The sequence below is a fragment of the Cebidichthys violaceus genome, unplaced genomic scaffold (assembly GCF_023349555.1).
Source record: "Cebidichthys violaceus isolate CVI_PGR_0920_01 unplaced genomic scaffold, fCebVio1.0.p SCAF_87, whole genome shotgun sequence".
Classification (NCBI taxonomy): Eukaryota; Metazoa; Chordata; class Actinopteri; order Perciformes; family Stichaeidae; genus Cebidichthys; species Cebidichthys violaceus.
Genome location: NW_027176972.1, coordinates 438112 through 454645, shown reverse-complemented (window position 1 = coordinate 454645; position 16534 = coordinate 438112). Strand labels below are relative to the sequence as shown.

General features: G+C 44.2%; 1 protein-coding gene across 1 annotated transcript; it reads left to right on the top strand.

Annotated features, from left to right (window-relative positions):
- The first annotated feature begins 1029 nt into the window (after positions 1–1029).
- LOC137866595 (regulator of nonsense transcripts 1-like) lies at positions 1030–16220 on the top strand. The gene is made up of 24 exons (XM_068702605.1): positions 1030–1346; positions 1975–2111; positions 3549–3638; positions 4157–4324; positions 4461–4641; positions 5338–5499; positions 5766–5850; positions 6071–6169; positions 6629–6737; positions 6838–6997; positions 7786–7904; positions 8026–8190; positions 8535–8649; positions 8848–8991; positions 9070–9283; positions 9720–9837; positions 10034–10190; positions 10418–10560; positions 10758–10932; positions 11218–11299; positions 11535–11696; positions 11800–12092; positions 12397–12516; positions 13690–16220. The coding sequence occupies exons 1-23, from the start codon at positions 1170–1172 to the stop codon at positions 12511–12513; spliced, it is 3372 nt and encodes a 1123-aa protein (XP_068558706.1). The 5' UTR covers positions 1030–1169; the 3' UTR covers positions 12514–12516; positions 13690–16220.
- Positions 16221–16534: the final 314 nt, after the last annotated feature.

Here is a 16534-nt window from a genome sequence, read left to right as displayed (position 1 = left end):
ACCCTGCTTTAAACTTCTCCACAACTTTATCTCTGACCTGTCTGGTGTGTTCCTTGGACTTCATGGTCCTGTTTGCTCCCCAATGTTCTCTTAACAAACCTCTGAGGCCGTCACAGAACAGCTGTATTTGTGCTGAGATTAGATTACACACAGGTGGACTCTATTTAGTCATTAGGTCAACATTCAATCATTCAGCAGTCATCAGGCAACTTCTGAAGGCAATTGGTTGCACTCAGAGAAAAGGGGGCTGAATAATTTTGCACACTGCACTTTTCAGTTTTTTATTTGTGAAAAAAATTTAAAGTCATGTATAATTTTCTTTGTACTTCACAATTGTGTGACACTTTGTGTTGGTCTTTCACATAAAATTCCAATAAAATATATATTTATGTTTGTGGCGTGTAATGTGACAAAATGTGGAAAAGTTCAAGGGGTATGAATACTCTTGCAAGCCACTGTATCTACACTGATGTTCCCACATAAGTAGAAATAAAGAGAAAATGAATAATGTCCGCCTGTCGATCTTTATTCCTTCCGTTGCTGTGTTTGTTTGTTTTTTTACTTTAAAATGTATACCTGTGGCATGATTTATGGATGGATGTGTTCTGGATTATTATAATATATATGTTGTGTGTACATTTTTTGAACTATGTCATTTTATTCTATTTCTAACAACATTATTATGACATTATGATGAAAATAAGAAGAACACATTTGCAAGGCTTCCAGTCTAACTCTGGATCATTTACGGTTTTATTTTATTTTTTTAATCACAGCATTGACCCTGTCGAATAAAATACAAAAAAATGAAAATCTTTAAATAGGCTTCATATCTCTTTGACTCCTTCCACATTTGTTGCAGTTCTATGTATTAATGGTTCGACTGATTTAATGACAGAAAGGGACTTTTATGACCATGTGAGAAATTTATATTCGGCTCACGTGTGTGCTTCCTACAGATGACTTACTGTAGGAGATAAGTGGTAGTGAGAGAGGAGAGGAGACGTGCAGGGGGGGGGGGGGGAGAAGACAAACGGAATGCAGCCTCTCTCTATCTCTCCCACCTCCCAGTGTTTGTAGTGTTCTCTCAGTTATTCGGTGTCCTCCGGAATAGCAACAGTCTGTAGTAATAGTCGTTGGTTAAATACCGGCAACAAGAAGGCAACAACATGAGTGTCGAGGCGTACGGGCCGAGCTCGCAGACTCTAACGTTCCTCGACACCGAGGAAGCCGAGCTGCTGGGAGCGGACACCCAGGGCTCCGAGTACGACTTCACCGATTTCACCCTGCCGAGCCAGACCCAGACCCAGACCCAAGGCCAGACCCAGAGCCAGCTGGACCACCAGGTGTGTGCGGTTGTGCGGTCGTTTGTGGCGGCGCGGAATCACAAATACGTCTGCTCCTGCGTTGACAAAACGTTGAATTAGCTAACAACAACAACAACAACAACCGCTGGCTACCTCCCGGTTAGCATGGTGACGCCTCCCATCTGTTACCATGCCTATTCCCGCTAATTGGCTAGCATGCTAGCTGACAGCACAGCTAGCTTAGCTGACACAGCTAGCATGTCAACTGTGTTGACATACAAAGCAGGAGTGTCAGGGATCCGCTAGTGTGGCAGATCTACCTCAAATGGCCATATTTACACTAATTATTAAACGTTTTTTAAATGTGTTTTTTTCTTCTGTAATTTATGCACTAAATACTGAATGCCCTCTGACAACAACAATCAGATCTGTAGCGACACATAACGTGGATACAGTCGGTTTGATATCGCTGTCAGCAGACCGTTAGTTGACGCGACAGACGGTTAAATATAAGACCGTCTAAAGCTGTATGTGTCTCGCTGACTTGTCCAGTTTTAATGCACAAGCTCATTGTCTATCTGTGATCCTTGATTGCTAGTTAGTCCCAAGCGCTGTTGACACGTAGTTCCAGTTCATAGTTGGGGATTGTGTACGTCTGTCTCCCCAGGTTAACGGCCCTGACGGAATACTACAGAACGGCGACGACCCCGTCATCAAAGCCAGTCAGCTGCTCGCGGAGTTGAACTTTGAGGAGGATGAGGAGGACACCTACTACACCAAGGATCTGCCTCTACATGCCTGCAGGTACCGTAATGATAAGGAGCAAAGCTCTGAACAATAATCACTTGCTGTCATATTATTTTTGCAGTTTTTTAAAATGGTTGTTGTTGTTATTATATGTGACTATATCGCCTCCTTTTTATACTCGGTTGAGTCTCGGTGGGTCGTGGGAATGTCTGAAAATAATCAACAGAAAACTGTTTAAAATGTTTTTTTAAAACTATTTAAAATTGAACATAGAACTTTTCAAATAGCCATAACATTTATAAAAAGCTCAATCTGATAGTTTCCCCCTCATTCTCAGCCAATGACCAGGCATACCATGTCATCTCAACGAGCTGATTTCTGTCTATTCTGTTCTGTTCTGGGCATCACACACACACACACACACACACACACACACACACACACACACACACACACACTCCTCTGCAGACACTCACACACTCTACAGATGGCACAGAAAGCCACAATATTAGAACATCTTGTTCGACGTCTTATCGTCAACCATTGTTAGTCACTATTATTGCAGCTTGTGTGCGCTTTGACTAACGAGTCGGCCGCCAGCTGTTAGTTTGGCTGTGTGTGTGTGTGTGTGTGTGTGTGTGTGTGTGTGTGTGTGTGTGTGTGTGTGTCTGTCATCGGAGACATTATTAGTTGCCTAGATTGTGAGTTTATAGAACCAGTGATGGATCATTATGTCTTTCACCAGCAGATCAGTAGCCGATGCAAATGTTTTAAATTGTTTTTCCTGAAGTCTTGACAGTGAAAACAAAGGTCCTCAGTTTTCTCTATCATTGTTATATAGATGTTTTATTTTTGGTGTGTATTTTGCTGATCAAGTGCCATAAATACAAACTGGATACGCAACACTCACATGACAGTCACAGTCACATCAACGCTGTAGCCCATAGGTACAGGCTTTTTGAGGCTGATACCAATATTCATATTTGAGAGTTTGAAAAAAATCTATTGGTTCGTATCAATTTTCGTAACAAAACCTATAACATTTTTAATTATGTTTCCTTTGACTTTTGATTTCTAACAATCGCTACCAAAAAAATACATATACATACCTGTAAGTTGCAGATGTATTGCTTGGCTCTCATTAATATTATTATTATTATATATATATTTAATATGCAATATTTTCAAAGTCCATCCCATCAGCTACTGCAAGTCACTCTGTTGTTTGTTCCCAAAAATGGGAAAAAAAGAAAAATGACTTTGTGCACTCATGTGTTATTGCTTTAGAGCGTCTATAAGATGGATTGCTGCGTCGCTTTGGTCTTAGTTGCATCAGTAAATGTTGCGACAACAGCGCTGTTGCAGTATAATCCAAATTGAGTCGGTGTTATGTGCTTATTTTTCTTGTTTTGCTGGCTGACGTAGATTTTAAAGTGATCCATGCTCTTAATAACAGCAGCGCTTCGTGTTTCTTTTTTCTTTTCTTTTTTTCAGTTACTGTGGTATTCATGATCCAGCCTGTGTGGTCTACTGCAACACCAGCAAGAAATGGTTTTGTAATGGCCGTGGAAACACATCCGGCAGGTAAGACGGACGGACTTATCAGTGTTAAAGTTGACCCTCCGTGTTGCTGTACTGAGCTGAATGCACTGGGACTGGGTCATTCTACAGGTACAACACCATCACAGCAGGAGAAACAGGTGGTTATGAGGAGTTAAAAACATCATTAAAAAACATTTTGTTTTCTGACTTTTGAGGTCTCTCTGAAGTAAGTCAACCTATTGATCCAAAGCAAATCTTAATTGGACTAATTTCTTCATTAGGTGCTCTTCTGAATCAGCCTTGTAACAAACCTAAAAACATCAGCAAGACACTATTCATGTCTTTGAATGAGAGGAATGCCTATAAACACCCGGTCTCCTCAAATACATAGTTCAATGTATACAGAAACTGAACTTTTTCTTATGTTTTTAGGGGTCATAATTATATAATTAGTGCATTTTTAGAGATATTTTTTGCTATATTCTTGAGCAGTCAACCTGTGTGTGTAAGGAAGCATAAATAATGTAGAAAACACCCACAATCCCACACTTCTCTTTTAGCCACATTGTAAACCACCTGGTGAGAGCGAAGTCCAAGGAGGTGACCTTGCACAAGGACGGCCCTCTGGGGGAAACGGTGCTGGAGTGCTACAACTGCGGCTGTCGCAACGTCTTCCTCCTGGGCTTCATCCCCGCCAAAGCCGACTCTGTAGTGGTGCTACTGTGCAGGTAAAAGGGGGGGGGGGGGGGGTTGTGTAACTGACCTGACCTTCCTGCTCATGGGGCAATCGAGGGGAATACAGATTTCCCCGTTTTTATTGTTTAACATTTGTGTTTTGTTTTTTTTTTGTTCGTTGTAACGCAGGCAGCCATGCGCCAGCCAGAGCAGCCTGAAGGACATCAACTGGGACAGCTCACAGTGGCAGCCTCTCATCCAGGACCGCTGCTTCCTGTCCTGGCTGGTGAAGATCCCCTCGGAGCAGGAGCAGCTCAGGGCTCGTCAGATCACCGCCCAGCAGATCAACAAGCTGGAAGAGCTGTGGAAGGTACGGCGAAGTAACCGTCGTAGCGCACGCACACACACACACACACACACCCATCATTGTACTATGTAAATATTCTAGACCTGCATAACTTGAATTTGATTATGGGTTGGGCTTATCTAAACAGTCAACCAGATATAGTCGGGTTTGCTGCATATAGCTTTACTGAGCTATTCTGTTCGTTTCCACTTCCTGTTTCGTGCCTGTGTTTCAAATTTTTTTTTTTATAGTTTCCTGTCGTATACATAGTCGCATATACCGAACAGTTTTTGGTTATTTATTTTCTATGTGCTCATTGACCTTTTTTACAGCAGACATTTGAACTTGTCGGCACAGATGTCGCTGTTAACATTAACAATGGCTCAGTTCTATTAAAGTGCCCCAGTAAGCCATGACAGGGAGCCGGTATGCACAACACCAGGACCCTGAAACTGAAGCAGCTAATTGGAATTCAGCCGCCGTTCAATGTATTACTTACACCTGTGCTTTTGCTGCTGTGGCACGTCAAAACGTCTCGATCGTCTAAATTTGAGCGTATTAAAAGAAAACACTCTCTCATCTCGTGTGTGTGTGTGTGTGTGTGTGTGTGTGTGTGTGTGTGTGTGTGTGTGTGTGTGTGTGTGTGTGTGTGTGTGTGTGTGTGTGTGTGTGTGTGTGTGTGTGTGTGTGTGTGTGTGTGTGTTTTTTTTGTTTTGGTAGGAAAATCCCACCGCGACCCTGGAGGACCTGGAGAAGCCCGGTGTCGACGAGGAGCCCCAACATGTGCTGCTCCGCTACGAGGACGCCTACCAGTACCAGAACATCTTTGGTCCTCTTGTGAAGCTGGAGGCCGACTACGATAAGAAGCTCAAAGAGTCTCAGGTCGAGGGGAAAAAAAAAAAAAATATGAATTTGTATATGAAAACATTTGTTCTGTGTGTGTTTGTCAATGAGTAATTTACAGATAATCAATTAATCAACGAACCGATTCAGTTGAAATATATTTATTCCATAAAGCCGGAGTTGTTTTTGTTGCTCTTCTTAGAGGTATGGTCAATTACTTTGTTTCAGTTGATATTCAGCTTTTTCCATCCAAAAACTACACTTCTGTTGCTTGAATTTTGAATTTGAATGTTGCTTCCTAACAGACTCAAGACAACATCACTGTCAGATGGGACTTGGGCCTGAACAAAAAGAGGATTGCTTATTTCAGTCTCCCCAAGACCGACTCAGGTGTGTATTTATTAGTTTCCATTGTTATCATCATCGTACTTTGTCTACGAGGAATATTTCTTTGTTACTCCGACCACACTCTAAAAGAAGTGACAAAAAAAGCATAATAAAAATGTCTTAAATGTTGCTTTAACTCACATGCAGTGATGTTTACTTAAACGAGTCATCTCTCTCTCTTTTTTTTTTTTTTTTTTTGTCCACGTCATCTTCCGTCCTGAAGACATGCGTCTGATGCAGGGAGATGAAATTTGCCTGAGGTACAAAGGAGACCTGGCTCCTCCATGGAAAGGCATTGGACACGTCATCAAAGTCCCTGATAGTATCCTTATGGCTGTTACAATAGGCCATGTTGTTATATATTATCATTATTGTTAAGTTGAACTTAACAGGCCATCAATAAAATGACTTTTTAGTAACATCTAGAGGCAGCTGTAGGAAACTACAACAATGTCTGCAAACTTGTGTCTTCCTTGCAGCGGTTTTTGAAAGCAAATTTAGGTTTTGCTCATCAGCTGTTGGTTAATAGGTCCAGTACTTGGGCAATAAAGGCCTGAGGTTGAATATCATCACAATCATTGGTATGAACTGTATCAATAACTCCAGAATAAAATGCAGATTGACTCGGGTGAGGTGATGCTACATTGTTTTAGCTTGCAGTAAAATGCCTTATTTTCAAAGATTCATTTATGTACTTGATTCCTTCATGCACTGACAAATGGCTCACACATCACCCAATGCTCCCAGCGTTGGTTGTCTCTTCCTTGACTTAAGGTACCAGACTATGGCGATGAGATTGCCATAGAGCTGAGGAGCAGCGCCGGCGCTCCAGTGGAGATCCCGCACAACTTTCAGGTTGACTTTGTGTGGAAGTCCACTTCCTTTGACAGGTATTCACGAGAAAAGCAAATGTTTTGGGGCAGTTGATTTTGGCGAAGGTTTTTGCGGTTCATGACTTCCATCTCGATATCCCCCGTCTTCCTCATCCAGGATGCAGAGTGCCCTGAAGACGTTTGCCGTGGATGAAACTTCAGTGTCGGGTTACATTTACCACAAGCTGCTGGGTCACGAGGTCGAGGACGTGGTCATCAAGTGTCAGCTGCCCAAACGCTTCACCGCCCAAGGCCTGCCTGACCTGAACCACTCGCAGGTGAGTCAGAGAGAGACACGTGAGAGACTTCTCTATATACAAGTCCTACCTATGACCTGCCCTACATTACAGATCACACAAACAACATAACAGAGTTCACACACAGCTCACTCCTGTCCCAAAGTGAGTATAACTCCTTCATATAGTGCAGGGGTATTCAATTAACGTTCCAAAAGGTCCAGATTGAGAAAATCTCTTCGGGCAAAGGTCCGGAACATTACAATAATATCTAAATTACGCTATTTAGTGCCATATATATGTGTGTGTGTGTGTTTGAAAAATGTGCATCTTAATAGCAGACCACCTCAAGGTGTCACTCAGAGAGAACCAGGACATTCTGATGTAGCATTTCAAAATAAAAGCCCTTCAAAATCGCATGCATGAGCTAACGTCAAATCGCATTCATGAGACAATTTGTCTCCATTATTCTCCTGCCCTTCGTTCTCATTCCTCGTCTCCATCCTGTGTGTCTACATCTCACTCGAGTCAGGGAACTTGTCAGAATACCCATATCTGATTGGCTGAGCTGCATCACATGATGTGATTTACGCTGCAGAACAAGTACCGTAAAGGCTGAAAAAGCTGCGCCGGTTAAAATACAAGCGCTCCGTCAAAATGTAATAATTCTCAATTATCTATCGGTTTTATGTCCTGGGTCCGGATACAACGGCGTCTGGGTTCCGGATCCGGACCGCGGTCCGCCTATTAGTGACCCCTGGTGTAGTGTGACTGTCTGAAGCATTTTAGGTCTTTCGCCCCTCTGGGTTCACATCGTTGTTGTAACGCAGGTGTACGCTGTGAAGACGGTGCTGCAGCGTCCTCTCAGTCTGATCCAGGGTCCTCCTGGCACGGGGAAGACGGTGACCTCAGCGACCGTCGTCTACCACCTGGCCAGACAGGGCAACGGGTAAGACGCACGTCTTTTATGACTTTGCATGTACGTGCTGGCATGATCCTCATTGATGTTCTTGAAGGACGGTTTGCCTACGTGTTATGCTTACCGGTGTTGTAACTTTTGTCCCCGCCAGGCCAGTGCTGGTGTGCGCTCCCAGTAACATCGCCGTCGACCAGCTGACGGAGAAGATCCATCAGACGGGCCTGAAGGTTGTGAGGCTGTGCGCCAAGAGCAGGGAGGCTATCGACTCGCCCGTGTCCTTCCTGGCTCTGCACAACCAGACCCGTAACATGGACAGGTGACGCGTAATGGCTACGATTGGATAACAACTTTGCCCTTTTTTGTGTGTGTGTGTGTGTGTGTGTGTGTGTGTGTGTGTGTGTGTGTGTGTGTGTGTGTGTGTGTGTGTGTGTGTGTGTGTGTGTGTGTGTGTGTGTGTGTGTGTGTGTGTACACTACTGTCAGATATGCATATACTTGTATACACACCAGTCTAATTAGGGGTGGGTGGTAAGTCCAGGAAGTACAGATATGATCATTTGTGGTCTGAAATAATTCCGGTTCGCTCAGTAACAGACCTGGTTACAGACGTAAGTCTTTGCACCGTTGAACTCGCGCTGTATTGGACTTTTCATACCTGCAGCATGCCAGAACTTCAGAAGCTCCAACAGCTGAAGGACGAGACCGGAGAGCTGTCCTCCTCGGACGAGAAGCGCTACAGAGCTCTGAGACGCACCGCTGAGAGGGAGCTGCTTATGGTATTAAGACTGATCTTACTGAACTCAAAGTGCTACCAGATACTTTCCAGTTTGTGAGAATACATCACCTTAGATGTGGTTGTATGGTTAAGTGCTTTTTATGCTAATTAAGGAACCAGAGTATGTTTCATAGAAATGGTTTATAAAGATCTTTTGCAACAAGTAATATTTCTACTTTATTCCATTCGCTTTTCCCAGAACGCCGATGTGATCTGCTCTACCTGCGTCGGGGCCGGGGATCCCCGTCTGGCCAAGATGCAGTTCCGCTCAATCCTGATTGATGAGAGCACTCAGGCCACTGAACCCGAGTGCATGGTGCCTGTCGTCCTGGGGGCCAAACAGGTAGGAGCTTCATGAGTGAAGGTACATCTGGATAGTCTGTGTCATCAGTTCTCTGCCTAAGCTGCTGTCATTCCACAGTTGATTCTGGTGGGTGATCACTGCCAGCTGGGCCCCGTGGTGATGTGTAAGAAGGCAGCAAAAGCAGGTCTGTCCCAGTCTCTGTTTGAGCGTCTGGTAGTTTTGGGGATCCGGCCGATCCGTCTGCAGGTCCAGTACCGCATGCATCCGGCCCTCAGCGCCTTCCCCTCCAACATCTTCTATGAGGGCTCTCTGCAGAACGGAGTCACTGCCGGTGAGACGAAAACAAACGTTCTTTAGAATTTAACTAACGCTTTTTTTTTTTTTAGCAGCCTTCTTCTAATTGTTTTCTGTGAGAGTGAAGCTGCTTTAGTGTCGCCGAGTGCCTCGAGTTTTTTTTCCATTGTCCAATCGGATGAATTGAGAGATACGTCTTCTGTTGTAGCAACCAAAACAAGTGGTTTGTGTCAAGCTAACATTAGCTCACTTTTCAATTTTCGGAAAAAAATAGTCATAAATCTATTTAGAGAATCTGTGGAGAACATTTACCTCCAAATGTTTTTCCAGTTCATTTTACGTGTGTGTTCTGTAGTAAATACATAGACACACGTGAAGCCTGCAGCTGAGCCTGTCGGGCTAATTCCACTCGGTGTACTTCTCCGTACATCAGCTCCACCAGTCCTGAGTCTGTGTTGGTCTCTCCTCCACAGCGGACCGTGTGAAGAAAGGCTTTGACTTCCAGTGGCCGCAGCCTGACAAGCCCATGTTCTTTTATGTCACCCAAGGCCAAGAGGAAATCGCCAGCTCTGGAACATCCTATCTCAACAGGTCTCGACTTCACCGTTTACGTAAACCTGAAACGAGTCACCTTCAGCCCTCGGCTCACACACATGCAGCCAGCGATGGCACATTTACATTGCTTAGTCTTAAGAGACATCGCATTAACTTTCTGTACGGCGTTTCAATCAAGCGTATTTAGTCTGTTCTTATCTGCGTGATCGCCCTACTGCTTTCGTCTGTGCAGGACTGAGGCAGCCAATGTGGAGAAAATAACCACAAGGTTGCTGAAAGCTGGAGCCAAACCCAGTCAGATTGGCATCATCACACCTTATGAGGGACAGAGGTCCTACCTGGTCCAGTACATGCAGTTCAGCGGCTCCCTCCATACCAAACTCTACCAGGTAAAGTCACTTATATTTTTGCAGTTTAACCCCACTAGCAAGAGCAGTGTACAATCAGGTAGCAACTTCTAGTTTGTAGCCGGCGCTGACCGTCACTTTCCAGTGGTTGAAATGATCAAAGTTGACAGCGGCAGGTCATATAAGCTGTTTAAGCAATTTAATGTAAATTCTAGTGAAAAATGTTGCCGTATTCAGTTTTTTTTGTTTCCACTGATTTCTCCCCGTAGGAGGTGGAAATAGCCAGCGTGGACGCCTTTCAAGGCAGAGAGAAGGACTTCATCATTCTGTCCTGCGTGAGAGCCAATGAGCACCAGGGCATCGGCTTCCTCAATGATCCCAGACGGCTCAACGTGGCGCTCACCAGGGCCAGGTAGAGCAAATACAGCAACACCAGCCCGCATGAGCCCCGGAGGGCCCTCTGTCTAACTTCATCAATGTTTTGGTCTTTTACGCCTGTGGTTTATTCTTAATTTCAGATTCTCCTTAGTAATTTTTGAATTGCCATCGCTGTTATTCCTATGCATCCTTAACTATAATTTTGAGCCATCTCCTGCTCGTGTCCCGTAGGTATGGTGTGATTATCGTGGGAAACCCCAAAGCCCTGTCCAAGCAGCCTCTGTGGAACCACCTGTTGAACTACTACAAGGAGCAGAAGGTCCTGGTTGAAGGGCCCCTTAACAATCTGAGGGAGAGCCTCATGCAGTTCAGCAAGCCCCGCAAGCTTGTCAACACCATCAACCCTGTGAGTTCTGTGTGTGTGTGTGTGTGTGTGTGTGTGTGTGTGTATTACGTACACAGCGCATATAGAAGGATGAAATATGGGTTTCTTAACTGGGTCATGAATATGTTAATTTCCTGTGGGGCATGTGAAGGATTTAGGGTGCAATTCAAAATGTCCTTGTGCACTTAGAGCAGAACAAGTACTTAAAAGACAACAGGGTAATAAATCAGTGAACGTGCAAGAAATAATGAGGCATGTCCAAAAAAACCCACTCAAAACGGCACCTCTTTGTCTTTCGTTTTGCAGGGCGGTCGATTCATGAGCACAGCCATGTATGATGCCAGGGAAGCCCTCATTCCTGGATCTGTTTATGACCGCAGCAGTAACGGTGAGAAGTGTTCAACAAAACACTGATTTTTATATTTCAAATGTTAGACAAACCCTAAAACAAAGGACATGTACCGTATCCGCTTCGGTGGTCTGTTGCAAACAGGTTGAATGTTCACTAAAGCATCCCAAGTACAGAAACAAGAGCCATGTGTTTGGACGGGGGGGTGACAAAACTAGCTTTGCACACCACCATATAAGGAAGTACAATTAACCCGTCCCTCTGTCCACTACAGGACGCTCGTCCAACATGTATTTCCAGACCCACGACCAGATTGGCATGATCGGCACAGGCCCCGGTCCCATGACGTCTCTGAACATCCCCATCCCCTTCAACCTTGTGATGCCCCCCATACCTCCACCTGGGTACATGGGACAGGCCAATGGGCCCTCAGCAGGTGACTAAGACGTAGAACTGTAGAGTAATGCTGCGTGTGGCGTTCTCAAAGGCCTACATGTTCGGTTCAAAGCTGCTTTGAAACGCACGTCTGTATCCTCCAGGTCGCGGTGGAGGAATGAAAGGCAAGGCAGGCAGCGGAGGAGGAGGAGGAGGAGGTGGAGGAGGAGGAGGCGGGACTCGAGGTGGGCGTCAAAGAAACCGCGGCAACATGGGAAACCACAGTGGAGGAAATGGAGGAGCGGACCGGCATGGTGGCCACATGAGTGGCAGCCAGGCCAGCCAGGATCTGGGCTCCCAGCCCTTCTCCCAGGGACCTCTGACTCAGGGCTACATCAACATGAGCCAGCCGTCTCAGATGAGCCAGCCTGGACTCTCCCAGCCTGAGCTCTCACAGGTTAGTCCACCGAGCTGTCGTCCATTGTGAACACATCTCAATGATCAGTTTGGCGTTGGAGAGATTTTGTGAAGTGCTAAGTAGGTGCACTTAATGAAGCACTCTTTTTTGGTAGTCTGTTTATTCATCAGTAGCCATCGCCAGGGCTGTTAGCACATATATTCCAAGTGTTTGTCCAGGTTTCCTCCTTCAAATAACGACCTCACATTTTGTCCAAAACCACTAATTCCCTTTCTGCCTGGAAAGAAATGAAGGCGCAACCGTTGACCGCCCTCTTTCACTTTTTTTGTTTGTCCCGTTATAGGACAGTTACCTAGGAGACGAGTTCAAGTCGCAGATTGACGTGGCTTTGTCCCAGGACTCCACCTACCAGGGGGAGCGGGCCTACCAACACGGTGTGACTGGACTGTCCCAGTACTAGACCGTAAGTAGCTCCACCGTGGACTACACCCAACAGGGCTCATTGACATTGAAGGAGTAGTTTGACGTTTTGGGGGAAACTTATTCACGTCTTAGCCAAGAGTTAACTAGATGAGAGCATTGATACCACAATGTGCTTAGGCTGCTGAGTGCAAATTTAATTTTGTAATTAATAAAGTTCTCTATCTAGCTGTCTGTTTAGCTTAGCATAAAGACTGGAAACAGCTGGCCTGGCCCATGGAACAAATGCTGCCCATCAGCATCTCTAAAGCTCCATTAATTAACACGTTGCAGCCAATTCGTTCGTTGTTTTATTTCGTATTATCTTTCCAGCTTTGTTGCCCTGGTCCCTCGCTGTTATTTCGGTGCAAGTACATTGGGAGAGATGCCGAAAAACACAAGAGTCAAATTCCTCTCATGTGGAGGCACAATTAACCAAATAAAGCCGATCCTGATTTAGTTAATCTGTACAAAACTGTAAGAGTGAAAACAAACAGTAAGTAAAGCAGTAGCCCAGATTAAACACATGTGATGTAATGTGTTCATTAGTGAGCTTTAAGAGCGCTAGTAGGCAGATTTTGTTACATTTAGTATTAAGGTAAAGTATTAAAGAACATTGAATATATTAATCTAAAAATAAGATTGCCTTGATTGGTATAAAAATGTCTTAAATCAATTTCTTAAAAATGCTGAGACATGGGAAGTAGGATTTGAATTGATCTTTTTTTGTTTGGGGATGTTCAGAACAGATGAACTGACCTCATGAAGAAGTGCAAATTCAATGGAAATTGGCTGTTTTAAAATCAGGATTTTGCAGCGTTGCGTGAACCAGTACCAGGCCGCGTCTGCGTGGCACGGTGTATTTGGTGCAAGACGTTTTTTTCCCCCAAACTCGGCATGACGACAATCAGGACCGTTGAATCCAACGTGTCCCCAAGTCGACCTGCCAACAGACGGCAGGTATTTCACAGCTGTGTTTAACCCTCGTCTCCACGCTAAGTAATTGGTATCGATCTTTTTATTTAACTCTTTGCAACAAAGACAATAAGGCATTTTCCAAAACATGGAACTGTTTTTAAATAAAAAGTTTCTCTTTTAATATTTAAAAAAAATTCTCATGAATATTTCCTCAAATAAGTATTATTCTCTATATCCATATTTTGTGTTTTTCTTTCAGGTTGCTTGGAAAGGAGCTAGGCCTGTGTGAAGCTTAGTTCAATGGCATTTTATTCTGGGTAATAACTAAAAAAAAAAGAAAAAAAGAACAAACCATGGATACCCGTTTTCCACTGCTACAACCGAAGCACCACTGTGTGAAAGTAACAGGAGAGAGACCGTGAGAAAGCAACCAATCACAAGAGTGAGAGCGACAATGGGAGTAGAGCCGGACAGGAAGAGAGCGTCGGGCTGGTGGAGGTAGAGGAGGCTCTGCTGCTCACACGCGAGGAGGAAACTGCCGTTGACGGAGCAGCGCAGTCGGAGAGGCGAGACCTTCGACGGGTCAGGGAGGGTGGAAGGTCCGAACGATTCTGGAGGGTGGTGGTGGTGGTGGGGGGTTGGTGGTGGTGGCTGTGTCATCTTGTCCATCACGGGTCCCCGAACCCTCTGGGATCTCCAGGCGGTATGATTTTTGGGAATCTTGCTCCAAAAGATGGAGGGGGAAAAAAAAAAAGCGTCTCACACAAATGTCCTCCAAGCTAACTTCGACAGGACGTCTTCTGTGTGACTTGGAGAGTGAGGAGGGAGGAAACAAAAGAGGGGACACAACTCTTGAAAGCAGTCGATACGGCAACTATTAAACTCAAAGGGTTTGAATTGAGGCTCTGCATTTGATCGCGTCCGAGCATCCGGGAGAGAAGAGCGTGGAAACGCCGTTTTGGCTGATCAAGTGAACTCCAAAAGCGCGTGCGGTGTTGTGCCTCAAGGAGCTCAAATGAAATGTGAGGATCACATCGGTTTTCATTGAGGTACTCTGTGACGCAAGCTGGTGTAGCTGGCCGTTCTGCGAAGAACAAGTGGTGGAATTTAGATTTTAAAAAAGCGTAAATGTAAAAGAAAAACGTCTTTGTCTCCTGGTCTGAGGAGGTGAGCTCCGAAGAGAATGAGTTTAGTGAGACAAGGTTAGGTTTTTGTTCTTCTAAGTGTATCTTCTTAGTGCTGCAAAAGAGTGAAAGTGAACACCATAACTCACAACTGAAGGAAGCGGACATTCTTCTCCGCTGACCCTAAAGCGAGCAGACGGGGGGTCATCTTGAGCATAAAAAGCTAAATGCATCAAATAAGCCAAATCAAAGAGGTTGCCAGCCCAAAGACTCCTCCTCCAAAAATTAAAACAACAACATGCATACATGAGATTATTTCCGTGTTAAGTTAAGCGCCTGATTATCGCAGTAAAGCGAGTGAAGTAATCACTTTTATGACAGAAATCACGACGTCGAGTTTTCACGCCGATGGACTCGGCGGTACGAAGGAGGGTGAGAACTTGTATCGCCGCGTCTCGGTGATGTGTTGAAGAGTTCACCGTGTCAGATGATCGTGAGTATTTAATATTTCAGAAAGCCCCCGTGATTACAGGGGCTATACGTCGTACGTGCACGTTGTACGTGCACTGTGGAATTTGGCAAAAAAAAGCTCTTAAGACACGATGACCCGACCAGACATTGTGGTCTTCCCCTATTTATTATTTATTATTTATTTTTGTTGTCCTTAAGTCTTGCACTCATCATGTCATGGGCTGAACAGTTAAGTTTGTTCTGTAACTTTGATAAACATTTGTGTGTTTTTTAGTTTCACCTGCATATGTTGTAAGTCAGTATTTAATGTTCTTATGCGGTGTAATAACTACTTATGTTCTCATGCCATCGAAACGCACAACACTGAAAACAATCCCTGTCAGACCTGGAGTCGTTTTCCTGACGAGCTACTTGACCTCTGAACCTAAAGCTGCTTTCAATAAGCTTAACATCCCGTCATGAACGCTCGTACAGAGCGCTCAGAATGAGAGAAGAAGAAGAAGAAGAAGAAGAAGAAGAAAGCAGCTACAGGGATTTCAATGCATTTCAGAAAAAAACAAAAAAGTGTCACTAACGAGCTATTTTACCTGTTTTTATTCCCACAATAATGAATTAATAACCAAAGCAGGTGAGGTTTTTGGACAACTTCAGCTGTGCGTCAGTACATCTCTCTGCATAGGACATCAAATTATTTGATACTCTATGAATTTGTCTGTTTACTCTCTAAATTTATGTAGCATCATATCTGGATAAAATCATCATTACTAGAAGCACTCATTTGTTGACTTATTTAAAGTCGAAGTCTTTTAAAGAATATAGAAAAATACAGATAAATGTCGACTGCATCACACACACACACACACACACACACACACACACACACACACACACACACACACACACACACACACACACACACACACACACACACACACACACACACACAGTAGTTTGTGCATGTCCTGTGACTAGAGGGTCACTTTTTGAGTTGGATGTTTTCCTCTTATACATTTTTTTTTTTTTTTTTTTGCTGTGAAAGTCTTTGTTTGGCTTCTTGCTGTTTAGACCTGAAGTGAACCAGTTTTGTGTCTGCACCATTTTTGCATATCTGCTGATCGATGTTCGTACTTCTGTGATTACGCTCACGAGAATTCTCCTGTTGATGATCTTGGAAAATTAAAGTTTGCTAATTGTTTTTGCTCTTTCAGCTTTGACTTATTTCTTTTTCACTCATGTCGCAGATGGATCGACAGAGACTAATGTTCTCTCAAATAGGAACTACTCACAGTTATAATAACAATGCCTAATGGTAAAAACACATTGTATTCCAGCTGCAGACCTAACTGGGCTGCAGTATGACTCTTAAGTCTTTTTAGGTCATGCCTTTTCTTTGGGGATTATATTTCATTAAGCCTTCAGACTGTGAGCGCAGAGCAGACCTATAAGATCCAGGTTACAGGACGCACACATGCAGGCTCATTGGCTGCAGGCAGCTTGACACAGTTTCCC

Coding starts and splice junctions, on each gene's coding strand:
- LOC137866595 (XM_068702605.1), top strand. CDS start 1,170: ATGAGTGTCGAGGCGTACGGGCCGAGCTCGCAGACTCTAACGTTCCTC. Junction 9,284..9,719: donor GCAGAACGGAGTCACTGCCG/GTGAGACGAAAA, acceptor TCTCCTCCACAG/CGGACCGTGTGAAGAAAGGC. Junction 10,561..10,757: donor GTGGCGCTCACCAGGGCCAG/GTAGAGCAAATA, acceptor CGTGTCCCGTAG/GTATGGTGTGATTATCGTGG.